The sequence below is a fragment of the Ischnura elegans genome, chromosome 5, assembly GCF_921293095.1.
Source record: "Ischnura elegans chromosome 5, ioIscEleg1.1, whole genome shotgun sequence".
NCBI classification, from domain to species: Eukaryota; Metazoa; Arthropoda; class Insecta; order Odonata; family Coenagrionidae; genus Ischnura; species Ischnura elegans.
The window spans coordinates 50,708,264-50,722,104 of NC_060250.1; the positions used below are offsets into that span (position 1 = coordinate 50,708,264).

At 36.1% G+C, this 13,841-nt stretch overlaps 1 protein-coding gene across 8 annotated transcripts in view; it reads left to right on the plus strand.

Annotated features, from left to right (window-relative positions):
- The window catches only part of LOC124158868 (calcium-transporting ATPase sarcoplasmic/endoplasmic reticulum type), a 101,110-nt gene that overhangs the window by 81,728 nt on the left and 5,541 nt on the right, over positions 1-13,841 (plus strand). For 4 of the 8 annotated variants that reach the window (XR_006864881.1, XR_006864882.1, XM_046534265.1 and 1 more), the window contains exons 8-21: positions 621-793; positions 1,334-1,557; positions 1,955-2,147; positions 2,644-2,799; positions 3,345-3,503; positions 4,136-4,297; positions 4,703-4,825; positions 4,922-5,134; positions 6,063-6,283; positions 6,702-6,837; positions 7,540-7,692; positions 8,221-8,354; positions 8,519-8,636; positions 9,673-9,790. Coding sequence is in view for 6 of the 8 variants with exons in the window: in XM_046534265.1 (XP_046390221.1) it covers positions 621-793; positions 1,334-1,557; positions 1,955-2,147; positions 2,644-2,799; positions 3,345-3,503; positions 4,136-4,297; positions 4,703-4,825; positions 4,922-5,134; positions 6,063-6,283; positions 6,702-6,837; positions 7,540-7,692; positions 8,221-8,354; positions 8,519-8,636; positions 9,673-9,790 (2,283 nt within the window). In the remaining 2 variants the exon portion in view is untranslated. Of the gene's footprint in view, positions 1-620; positions 794-1,333; positions 1,558-1,954; positions 2,148-2,643; positions 2,800-3,344; positions 3,504-4,135; positions 4,298-4,702; positions 4,826-4,921; positions 5,135-6,062; positions 6,284-6,701; positions 6,838-7,539; positions 7,693-8,220; positions 8,355-8,518; positions 8,637-9,672; positions 13,292-13,841 lie in introns of those variants that run through there. The other 4 variants (XM_046534260.1, XM_046534262.1, XM_046534263.1 and 1 more) reach the window with 1 other exon arrangement.

The window sequence follows — 13,841 nt, forward strand, 5'->3', positions numbered from 1 at the left end:
CCTTTATTTCTTCATTTCAAATCAATTGAATTGTAAAATCATACAGTGAACTTATCTATCGTGAAACCCCCACAAGAAGCAGCTCTCACATAGCTTTCGCTCATCATAGATGGTATGATTTAGTGTCTGAATAATAAGATAATGGATTAAAAATTCAAATTTTCAAGGTATAAAGTTGTGTTGAATCAGATGGCCATAATTTATCATGCATATGGGGAGGCTATTGCAAAAGTTATTTTCATGGTTTTTGTGCATTCCAATTAATCTGACGCTTGAAATTATCTGAATTGAGTTGGAGAAAAATATGAATGAACTCCATTGAGATAATTTTATCCTGTACTCATGGTAAATTTTTTTATGGAAACATTCACAGTCTCTCATCTGTGGCATATTCTGTGAAAAATGGCCCTACGAAAACGGTGTTCCCTGCCTCCAGAATTTTTTTTCATTTTCATTAAATTCTTGTAAAATTTGGCCAATCTACTCATTCTACTAAAAAACTACTCATTCATGTATGTGTTTTACCCGCTTAATCTATCAATGAGTGCTCATTAATTTTTATTTATTTTCTCTGTTTTTGATTGTGATGCTAATGTATACATGTATTTCAATCTACATAGGTAAGATTCGTACTGAGATGTCTGAGACTGAGGAAATCAAGACCCCTCTGCAGCAGAAGCTTGATGAATTTGGTGAGCAGCTTTCCAAGGTTATTTCCCTCATCTGCGTCGCTGTCTGGGCTATCAACATTGGTCACTTTAATGATCCCGCCCATGGTGGATCATGGATCAAGGTATGCCACTAAAACTTCCCAATTAAAACTGCCAATTGCTTAAATGTGTTGGATCTCTCTACAAATCAAACGATTCAACCATACATCGCAAAGATTTGCATCTTTACATATACATAGTGCTTTCATATTGAAGTCCTCCTCTGGGTTGCATTATATTTAGATTTTTATCAGAATGCTAAAGCTGTTGGGCACATGCTTCTGCTTGAATTCTATGCTAACTTCATATAGAATGTCTAACTCATAAAATGAGTTAGACATTCTATTGAATAAGTACTCCTTGAACCTAGGAATTTTTATTTTCATTCAAATTTTCGTCTGTAAAATAATTTTCAGATGCATAGCCTATTTCGCTTAATTAATGATAAGCTCATGGTTGAGTGCAATTAGTTTTGTCTAGTCTTCATGCCTTTGCTTAAAATAAAGTAATTTATTTATTATGTCTATCAACATACCTTTAAATTATATTTACATATCACTGTGCTTTCCTCATGAATCATGTGGGATAAATATTCTAATGTTGCTTGCATGTTGGCCTTCTAGGGTGCTGTGTACTATTTCAAGATTGCTGTAGCTCTTGCTGTGGCTGCCATTCCTGAAGGTTTGCCTGCTGTGATCACCACTTGCTTGGCTTTGGGTACCAGACGTATGGCCAAGAAGAATGCTATTGTCCGCTCTCTGCCATCTGTTGAAACCCTTGGTTGCACCTCTGTCATCTGCTCTGATAAGACTGGCACACTGACCACCAACCAGATGTCTGTCAGCCGGTGAGAGAACTTGAGCCCATTCTTTCATTCATTCACATATTTATATTCATGTGTCTAACTTCTTGCCGAGCATTTTTAATGTTTTTAAAGTCTAAGTATCTTAACAATAAATTGGTATCTTACCATTATGAATCTCAAGTCACCGTACTCTTTGTATTGTATATATCTACTGACTTTCCTATCCAAAGCCGCCAAGTACAAATTTTAATGCAATTACTGTCCATATTTTTACTTTTATAAAATTTTTTGTTGATTGTTATTTTTACCAACACATGGAAAAATCTATTTGATGCAGTAATGACTGAAAGTATATTTGTAGTTTATATAGCATGGTGTATGGAATTTTACTTCATGTGGTTCCTCTTGTCTAATCATCCTGCACCAATATCTTTCACAGAATGTTCATCTTTGAGAAGATTGAGGGTAACGACAGCTCCTTCCATGAGTTCGAGATCACTGGATCCACCTACGAGCCCATTGGTGATGTGTACCTGAAGGGAACCAAGGTTAAGTCCAGTGAATTTGACACTCTTCACGAAATGGGAACAATCTGCATCATGTGCAATGATTCCGCTATTGATTTCAACGAGGTAAGTAACTTTTGAATATTTTGAATTCTTGGTCATTTTACTTCAGTATGTAAAGCCAGCTTGTTGGAACCTGGAATATTTCAGGGAGAACTTATAGTCTTATTAGTCATGTTTTTTTGGGTAACTCTCCTGTTATCCTTTTATAAGCCATCCTTAAAAATGCTACATCCAAGTAATTCTCGATACAATTTGTCTGTTCTCATACAAGTTCTGGATCAATTTTTTCATGTAAACTTTCTTTTCATGAAATTCTTCACCTTATTACATGTTGATATATTGATTGTGGTTATTATTTTGCTGTATCTGTGTTGCCACGTTCATTTGCCCACTTTTACCACATAACTATGTAGTCTTCTGTTTCACACATTATAAATTTTTCATGTTCAAAAATAAATAATTTTCAATTATCTCCTCACTGTTTTGAACTCACACATACGTCTTATGCCATCAATTTTTAATTAGTTGTGATATTCTCTTATCTTCCTTGGGACTGTAGTTCAAGAATGCTTTTGAGAAGGTTGGTGAGGCCACTGAGACTGCCCTGATTGTATTGGCTGAGAAGATGAATCCATTCAACGTTAGCAAGACTGGTTTGGACAGGCGTACCACTGCTATTGTTGTGAGGCAAGACATTGAGACCAAGTGGAAGAAGGTGAGCATTACCTCCAAAATTTTGGTTGCTGTCTCCAGAAATACGAGAATGGAATTAGAACATTTACTGCTGTTTTCATTTACAACTTCATTCAATTGCTTTGAGGTTGTTGATTTAGTTTAGGAACATAAAATAATAATGTAATCAGTGTAAGGTACATGAATTGTTGTGGGTTAGGTTATTTTTTTTTATCCAGGCCTTGATGTTCATCCATTTATTCTGTTTTCTAAATGATTTGCGAAATTAAAAAGGAGTTGAAGCTAGGAATGGGAGAGATTTTTTTTAAGTTAGCTATTTAATTTCAATTATGCTACTAGATATACCTACTTTAGGAAAAAGTTTCAGTGAAAGCTTGCTTTTCCCAGTGTAAACATTTTCTCTTGGAATAGATTTCAAATTGATCTATGTGAGATACAGTTATATTTTTTGTTTACCTTTTTAAATTCAATTTCTTCAGTACTCCTTTCGGCCAGCCTCTATCGTAATTATCACTCTCCCCATGTGTCCATGAACTTACATATGATTTGCTCTCTTCTGTTCTTTAGGAATTCACCCTGGAGTTCTCCCGAGATCGTAAATCCATGTCTTCATACTGCGTGCCCCTTAAGGCTTCCCGCCTTGGAAATGGACCCAAGCTCTTTGTCAAGGGTGCCCCAGAAGGTGTGCTGGAGAGGTGCACTCATGCCCGTGTTGGAACTGCTAAGGTGAGAATGTGTTGAATGTGTTGTGTGTTGAAAATGATGAAAGTGTATCTTTAGCTCAGTGGAATTTCTAAGTCTTCTCAAATTGTTGGGAATCTTTTTGGGTTAATTTTTAGGAAAATGTTGTTATCAATGCGGAAAATTCTCCATTACATGTACATCTAAATATGTACTCTTACATCATTTTTCTTATCTATAAAATTATCTTTGCTGTCATTGGCCCATATAAACATGGCATAATTCTGCTTTATTTTGGGTAGATTATCTTGGATGGTTTTTTTGCGTTTTAGAAAAGGGTAAAATTGGGTATTTCTCCTTCTATCAAGTCTTTTCTCATTCATAATTTTGGATTTACAATTGTTTCTTAATTTAAAGCAATGATCTCCTACTATCAGACTTTTAAAAGTTTTTTTTTAAAGATTTATTTGAATATCCCAATTACTTATCATGTATTTTGACTCAATATTCTCCTCTTGCCGGCCATTTCATGTTATTAACTGTCGATGGACTTGTGTTTATTGAATGCTTCCTCCAACACCAGCAATGTTTATTTCCACTCGTCCATTTGCGTAGGTGGTTGCCATGTCAGAAATGCCATATTAAGACTATTATTTTAACATGTTGGTTCTTTTCAGGTGCCTTTGACTGCTGCCCTTAAGAACAAGATCCTTGAGTTGACCAGGCAGTATGGTACTGGACGTGATACCCTCCGTTGCTTGGCTCTTGCCACCTCTGACAACCCAATGAAGCCCGAAGACATGGACCTTGGAGACTCCACGAAGTTCTACACCTATGAAGTATGATGTTTTTTTAAATAGTTTTCTTTTTTCAAATACATGTAGTGGACTTCCCAGTCACTCCAATTTTTTTTTAATTGTTCCCTGGGAGGTACATTTGAAAATTACAAATTAAATTAGAGCTTAAATTCATTCCCGCTTACATGTATTTCAGGGTTTATTTATCTATATTATGCCAGTCCTTAGAAAAGTATGTTACAAAGTCTTCCACATTATGTTAGAGAGTCTGTTAATATTTTTCAGTTCAGCAGAATTAATATCTTAGAAGAAAGTGCACTTTGCTTTTCATCATGTTTTTTAAAAAATCCTACTTTTGATAGTGATCCACCTCACTATTTTCTTTGTATAATTTTATAATGGCCTGTTGTGAGGGCAGTGCAGTAATATCCTCTGTTTTCTCTCCAGGTCAACCTTACCTTTGTTGGTGTTGTGGGTATGTTGGACCCTCCCCGTAAGGAAGTGTTCGACTCCATTGTTAGGTGCCGTGCTGCTGGTATTCGTGTCATTGTCATCACTGGTGATAACAAGGTAAGTTGTTTTATTACATTTAAGTTATTCATTGAGCCTTTTTAAAGATTTTGTTTTATCATTGTTTTTTAATCTGTTTCCATTTAATTTGGGCAGGCCACTGCTGAGGCTATCTGCAGGCGTATTGGTGTGTTCACTGAGGAGGAGGACACCACTGGAAAGTCTTACTCTGGACGTGAATTTGATGATCTGCCAGCCAGTGAACAGAGGGCTGCTTGCGGAAGGGCTCGTCTCTTCTCCCGTGTGGAACCTGCTCACAAGTCCAAGATTGTTGAGTACTTACAGTCCATGAATGAAATCTCTGCCATGGTAAGCTTTGCTTTGCACTATTTGGCTGTTGTTTAAACTCTGACAATATAGTGAAACCTCTGTTCATGGACACATCTGACTTAAGGACAGTATTCAATTCCCCACCAGAAGGATATGTTTTTGACCATTTATATTAGTCTATAACCTTAAGTATTATTACTCTCCCACCTTACGGTCACAGACACTTTATAGGCATAATTTTACTCTTTTACGGACACCATTGCCGTGGGTTTTCTGACCAATCTCTCAAAAATTAGGTTTTTTTTTAATAAAAGGATTTCATTCAGCTGGCTTCAATTCTTACCCTATAATTTGCAGGGTAATAATAAGCATGGAAGGTGAGGTTTTCTTTAGGTCTTTTCTGACTAAGGAACACCTCTCACTTGCGTACACATTTTCAAGGACTGTTGGGGTCCATGAGAGGTGTCTCTGTACTTAGAAATTAACATATGTACCTCTATTACATTTATTAATTAGCATTCTTGTACTAGCATTTTTTCTCTTTATATTATGCATAGTTCAAGTCATGGTTCTTTCCTTACCAATTCTACGTAAAATTAGTGAGACCAGTTTTATAAAATTCTCATTTTAAGACAAGATAGCTATTGTGTTTATGCCGCAAAATGTATCATTTTGAGAGCAGTTATGAAATGCATCTGTTACTTTCCAATTTTTTGTTCGTTTCATATCATTTCAAACTTAATTTTCACTTATTTTTTAGTTAAAACTATGAATGTCATTTAACTATTTCTTTATTTTCTGGTACTCTAATGTAATTTTTTTTTAAGTTTAAGCTGATTTTATAATGCTGGAGTGAAATTTTACTTGTGGCTTTGTAAATTTCAGTGGTAGTTTTATTAGTTTGGAAACAAATTTGTAGTTGTTCATACTTAAATTTGGTGTTACTAACATTTTCTTCATCTAACAGACAGGTGATGGTGTGAATGACGCCCCTGCCTTGAAGAAGGCCGAGATTGGTATTGCTATGGGTTCTGGAACTGCTGTCGCCAAGTCTGCATCTGAGATGGTGTTGGCTGATGATAACTTCTCATCCATTGTGGCTGCTGTTGAAGAGGGTCGTGCCATTTACAACAACATGAAGCAGTTTATCCGTTACCTTATCTCTTCCAACATTGGTGAAGTCGTGAGGTTAGTTTTGCTAAGAATACCAAGTACTCAATCCTTCCTTTAATATGTGAATAAATTTTCAAATCGGTATCATTATTATTTGAATTTTATGCTATGGTTTATTCAAAACATTTTTTGTGTGTTTCTCTGTTGAATGTTATGGAATTTTAAGTGGAATGTTAGAAACTAAGTCAAACTATGCTACAAAATTTTTTCAATACTTCATATCATAGTGATGAAATTTTTGAATAAGGTCATTTGTCCCAAGAATTTACATGCTGAATTTTCACTGCCTTTGGATTATTTATTTTTGGTATTTGTTGCTAATTTTCTGTAAATAACGAAACTGTTCTCACAATTCCTTAAGTATGATCAACATCAAAATCATTGCTGAAATGTTAGAGTTTGCATTCAATTGGCTGCTGTTATGTCTCCTCAGTATTTTCCTGACTGCCGCCCTTGGTTTGCCTGAGGCTTTGATCCCTGTCCAGCTTCTGTGGGTCAACTTGGTCACTGATGGTCTGCCAGCCACTGCCCTTGGTTTCAACCCACCCGACTTGGACATCATGGACAAGGTTTGTATTTGCCTGGGATGAAAACTTAATGGTTGCTAGCAGATGAAAGATGATGGTTTTCAAGTATTTTTAAAATGAGAATCATCATGATGTTTTGCTTCTGATAGCTTCTTTGGGAACTTGTCTAAAGAATTTATTGATGAATTTAATGGACTGATTTATTCTCTCTTCAAAAATTATTTACTCTCTATAGTTTTCCCACATGTTAGGAACTGAAAATATTCTTGAAGAAAAGGCCAGTGAGAAAAAATCATTTGCCTCGACCAGGATTCGAACCCAGATCTCCCAATTTTCAATCGAGTGCTTTAGCCAGTTAAGCTTCTGAGGCGTCTTTCTCCCCTGTGGAAATTTCTTGACTCAACCAGGAGATCCAGGTTCAAATCCTGTTCTAGGCGAATGATTTTTTTCTCTGAATTTTTCACACAATTTGCGCATTGTGGGTGACTCCATGAAATAATCACCATGGCCAGTCCAGGTATACTTAGAGTATTCTTGAAGAATTTGAACCACTGATTATTTCTATTATTTCGAGTTCTGCTTTGTATTGTCAATACATTTCAATTATACTTGTGTATATTTCTGTCCTCGTTTTTAAAGCTATGACGTGCTGAATCAGTTCAGATAATCATTTCCGTGGGATTGAATTTTCTCGACTTTCATGTCTTCACATGCCTTGACCAATGTTTTCTCTCATTTCTACAGCCACCCCGAAAGAGTGACGAGTCTTTGATTTCCGGATGGCTCTTCTTCCGGTACATGGCTATTGGTGGATATGTTGGTGCTGCCACTGTTGGTGCTGCTACTTGGTGGTTCATGTACAGCCCAGAGGGACCTCAGCTCTCTTACTACCAGCTGGTAAGCATGAAGGACAAGAGCATTTAATTACGTCATCCTCGGTGTCAGACATTTAAAATTTGTTCAAGCAATAATCTTCAGAGCCCTGCTAATAACCTCACGATTTTACGTCTGCCTTCTAATCTTGGGGGGTTAAGTATTCTATGGCTTTTCTGCTATATTTTTAGGTGTAAAAGTGAAGTGATTCATGCAATAAAGTCTGAGGGAAACCTTGGAAAAACTTGAAGTTAGGGACCGACCAAACTCTGTCAAGTCTATTTCAGTTCGCAAGTTCCTCCTAAAGTCAAAGATACCGAATTTAGTCTGTCTGAACTTATGACATTTTGATTTTCTTTTTTATTTAAAATTGCAGATACATGTAAGGTGGAGGGCTTGATATTGCTATTTATTTGTTTTTTTTTGTATTATATAAGCCATTCCCAGCATAGCAGAGATTATGCTACAGAAATTAAAATATAGTGCTCATTTTTAAATATTCAAATCTTCTTGAATTTAGCCTTTAACACTGTAATGTACCCTTAATTTCAGACTCACCACTTGTCTTGCTTGGGTGGAGGTGATGACTTCAAGGGAATTGACTGCACAATCTTCAGTGACCCACACCCAATGACCATGGCTCTGTCCGTCCTTGTCACCATTGAGATGTTGAACGCCATGAACAGGTAATTTTTAATACTACATTTTGATCTTTATCATCACTATTTTTTCAGCCATGAATATGTACTTTGCCTTGAATTTTTTCTGTTTTCAATCTTTTTTTTTTTCTTCTTTTCTTGGGACTACTCTTTATTGCTCAATTTGTAATTATGATTTTTTTTCAACTTAGCTTATCTGAGAACCAGTCACTTGTAGCCATGCCACCCTGGTGCAACGTCTGGCTCCTGGCTTCAATGGCCCTGTCTTTCACTCTTCACTTCGTCATCTTGCACGTTGAGATCCTTTCAGTAAGTATGGAGTTTAAATTTAAGTTTACTTGTACCGATGTGAGTTAGTCAAGATATTTTTTACTTTTGCGTCATCATGAGAGGGTAGTTTTTAAATGTGCCCTAAATGAAAGGAAAGAATTCGATGAGTTTTGAGAGTGCTACTTAGTCGATTTGTATACCCAGGGTTCTTTCCTACTTGGAAGTATGCATTACTAATAATAATAATAATATACCTGCTAGATATTTATTACTTCTCAATATAAACCTATGCCCGGAGACGTAATCATTAATACCCTTTCACATTGTTTTCCTGATTAAGGCTCTGGCTATTGGACTCTACACTCCCAACATGTGGGAGGATTTAGATAGGATATTTTTAATTAAGCATAAGTGTAATTGCTAAAAAAATTTCATAGACAGGTGAAAAATTCCTCTAAGGAAAAATCATTTGCCTTGAATGATATCCTTTCTCATGAATTCAAGATTTGCATGAGGTGCTATTCCACTTTTGAGACAAAGGTATCTTTTTTCTAGATGGCAGATGTTTGTTAGCTTTAGAGGTGGTTTATGCTACCAGATATGCGATCTCACATGACTGGATGTTTGTGCCCAAGCACCACAGTCTGGAGATCGAAGCTAGAATTTGAACCCTAGGGTGTTCTAAAATGAAGTACATATTTTCAATCACCTTTTATTAACTTCATTACATTCTCCCTCGAGTGTTTCCAATGGAAAATTATTTGTATATTCAATGAGTTATGTATGAAAAAAACATAGAATAAGTCTTGATGCAGGTGATAATAATCACAAAAATGTTGACACAATTCTTATAAAGAATTATTACATACTTTAACTGGCCATCAATCGAGAGAGAACATATTTCAACTGGGGTATTCATTGACCAGTCCACTCCTACTTTCATAGAAGAAGTCTCAGATGAAACTTTGCAATGAAAAAATTTTGCGTGACTTATCTTTTCATATTTCCTTTTTTTTGTTTGCCATATGTGCCTATGCATGTGCTCATCTGATTGATTTTCCCTTTGCTTCTTTAGACTGTGTTCCAAGTCACACCTCTTGGCATTGATGAATGGATCACCGTCATGAAGTTCTCCATACCAGTTGTCCTCCTTGATGAGACGCTGAAGTTTATTGCCAGGAAGATCACCGATGGTGAGAGCCCCTTCCTAACTGTGCATTGGATTGTTGTGATGTGGGGTGTATTCTTTGCGATCATACTCTTCGCTCCAATCTAGGCCAATTAGTGGTTTTTGGGGATAACGAGAGAACGAGAGGTGGAGAAAAAAAAGGGGTTATGACCGCTCTTTGTTGACAGCCGAGAGACCCAAATGTGGGGGGACAGTAGAGGAATCAAAGCTGTCGCTGCCCTTCCCACTCCTCAGCAAGGCACCCACCTTTTTTTGAGCTGTGACATAATAATTGATTGTGCCCTGGCGGTACATCAGCAATCCTGGACCAGCCTGCTGGGAGGAAAAAAAAGTGGTCTCTTGCGAAAAGAAAGCCATGGGTTTGGGTGAAAACAAGGCGGGTGAGGGAAAATAATTTGGGTGGGTCGGAGGGATACAAGAACACCACTACACTCCACACATCATCATCTGCCACAATTAAATGAAAGAGACAAGCACACTTGAAAAGTCCCTTAACGAATGTGTATTTTTCCATCCAAGCATAACATGTGAAAACAGAAAGGAAACCCAAGAAGTTTTCTCGATTTATTGATAGCACATTTGAGTGGAACCCTTGAATGGTGGCTACTACCCCTGTCCTTTTTTTTCACCGTGTGTAACTTGGAGGTTGATTTGTTCCCAAGATGAGCAATAACATCGTGTCTGTGGAAACATCTGCCTACTTGATCTTTCTTGACCACCTCCTCCTTCCTAGCATGGAAATTGTGTGTTTTTATTTTTTTTTCTTGCATTTGAGTGGATATTTAAATTAATACAAATCATGAATCACCCTCTCATCCAGTCCCATTTCACTCCAAAATACACCTTTCCTTAATTCCAAAGTTTGAAACCTTGGTCTCCTTAGCCACTTGCTATGATCACTCGCATAAGGCTGCAATCATTGCATTGAGGTCGGGAAGCTGTTTTTTTTAAATTGTGGGTACTAGTTCTCAGACAATACAAAGTGCCAAGCAACTGCGAGGCAGCCTTTTCATTGTTAGATTTTTTTGTATGTCATTACATACTTGGCTGAGTAGTTAAGATTTGGAGGGGTGTTATAGTCATGCATAGCATTCTTTCTACAGTCTTTCATGGCAACTATCTTTTCTGGTACCATACTCCTCTTTAACTTAAACCTACAATACTCCCCATAAATATAATGTAGATGAATTAAGGGAGGGAGCAGCTGTCATAAATCTTAGGGCAGATCATGCTGTACATATATTGGCTTGCTGCTTCAATTATTGTCCTTGCTATCCTTTTTCAGGATAATGCAAAAAGCTTGTGATTGATTTTACCTGCAGATTGTTTTTACGTTCAGTTAATTGTTAACTGTAGTTGTTTGATGTGTTATTCAGCATTAAGTTATGGAGGCAGTAAGGTCAAGTATTTATTTCTCAGTTTGTTTAATTTTCTCTAAGAAATCTGTTTTCTCTGGATTTACATCATTTAGTTATTTACACGTTGTTGTAAGTGGTTTTGTAATAACCCCAAGCTTAATTTTTTTTCTGCCTTCCTACTAAAACTTTGTTTTTCTTGGATCTATTTTGGATAGCTCAGCACCTTTAATTCAGCAAAGGTGCATGTATTTGTTACATATTAGGAAAAAAATTGTAGATGTAATGGCATATCTTGGATTAATATTGATGCCAAAAGCATTGTGAAATTGTTGATGCCAGCCATGTCATTATCACTTATCAATGGAGGTGTATCATTAGGAAAATGTAAGGAAAAATATTTTATACGAAAAGGATCAGGAGACGGTTCTCTTCAGTGCAAAAAATAGTTGACATCTAACTTGAGAATGTTTTATCCTGACAAATGGCTGCCATTGCGGATCATGCTAGAATTTATCGATTTTTGGAATCAAATTTGAATTCTTGAGAAAAGCGGAGAATGTTCACTATCTTGGACATTTGTTGGGCAAAACTTTTTTTAAAAAGCAAAGGAGAGAGTTGGAACAGTTGTTTTTTTTTAAGTAACAATTTAGAAGTGACCACTTCCACGATTTCCCTACCTGTACATTATGATCCACCATTTTTTCTCTCTCTTCTCCCCTTCATTCTTGTGACCCTCCTCCCTCTTCTCGACCCAAAATTTGTACTCCCAGTGCATGCACACCTGGTTTTGTTATTGATGACAGTGATGATAATAAGTTAAAAAAATAAAAAAGGCCTATGTGAAAGGAGTGCTGTTAGCTGTTTTGTGTGTGCGTGTGTGTGTTATAGAGAGAGAGAGCTAACCCATGAAGAGATCACAGACTGACGAGCTGGTGGTTATATTTAAAAAAAAATTTTGGCTCTTGTTCTTCACTCAGGTGTGTGTATGTGTGAGCTGTTAAAATAATGTTTGATACATTTTTTTTGGATCTGAAACAAATTTGAGTGACAGGGCCAGTGTGTATGGCTGTCCCCATGGTGTGGGACTTAATATATTTTTTATGGCAAGTGGTAAAGTCATCAAATAATATTGTCGAAAGAAAAAAAAATTTTTTGTCCGGAGTTTGAGGGAAGTTGTGCAAAATAAAATAAAAAGAAAGTGGCTTTGTCAGCCATTCCTAACTCAATGGGATGTAGGTGGGAACTGTGTAAAATAGGAACTGTTAAATAAGAATTTTTTTAATTATTATCTCTTCTTGAGTTATTGCTTCTCCGCTACCAACATGCCAGTGAACCTAGTGAAATTGTGAGTGGCATGAGAAGTTGACTTAAATGTTGAAAGGGTCGTCGTCATAAGTTAAAACTTTGAAATCATTCAAAAACCTTTGAATTAAAATATTATATAAAAATGCGTGTGATTGTGTTTGCTCATGTGTAGAGCAAATATGCGTATACATTTATGCATATATGCTGTGCGCATTGCAAAAGAGTTGCTGAGTTGTTGCCCTTTAACGTGTAGCAATCTCAGAGTGAATAAGGACATTAATTTTTGTAAGTATATATGGTTGGTTCAATTTTTGCGTGTGAATGTTTTTTTGTTATTAAAGAGTTCTGTTTTAATGGCACTCAGTTGCAAAAAACAGCTGTGCAAGTATTAACCCCTACTGTGTGATTTTTTGATGCATTTTTGTAATTATTAAAAAAAGTATTAGTCAATGAAATTAAATGATGTATTGTTGAAAAAAAACTGTTGATTTCTGGATGAATTTTTTAAAAGAAGTGTGTAACAATCTCCCAACAATGATAAACACGGAGATAAAAAATTATTGGAAGCAGAATGTTAATTTTTCATGATAAAAACCACTGAAGGTGACAATAGTGGGGCTTCCACAGATAGCTCATATTAGTAAAAATGAAAAAAAAGAATCCACATTTAAATTCCGTTGTGCCTGAGTGAAATACCAATAGATTTTTTTTTGCATTTGTGCATTTTAATTTTTAATTAAATTTAATTTTTTCCAAATTAAAAAGTACAATGTACATAATGTAATGTGGATCTTGTTACATTTGACTTTGTGTTACTAATAAATTTGAATATTTTAAAAGTTCATTTTGCTTGCCTCACTAACACCAAAATGTATGCACACCGAGGACACAACCGCTTGCATTGAGCCAATCTCAATGACCCATTGTATTGTATTTTGTAATTGTTGTTGACTGAGATGCTCAAAAGAAGAATGGAATCCTTTCCCAACTAAAGTTAACCTCATAAAAGTGATGTGTTTTTTTGAAGAAGAAAGCCAATGTTGATGCAACGCCTGGAGTGGAAGCACTTCATCTTATATGATGATCATAATATCCTCCCTGAATGAATTTTGTTTGATGACCAAATGGAATAAATAGTAAACCATAGTTATGCGGAATGGCATTAATAGAAATCTTTTTCATTCAATGCATGGATTTTTTAAAAGTTTATTTTACCTCGTCTGACCAATTATGTTTTATTGGTTTTTGTACCTTGTGACAATTGACTGGAGATTCCAAAAAGTGCCACCATCTTAACTGTCTATTTCTGGAGTGATTTTTTTTCCCTTTTGGACCCAAATATCTTTTGTACCTGCTACTTGCCTGCAAGACCTACTCCCCCCAGCTTGCTGT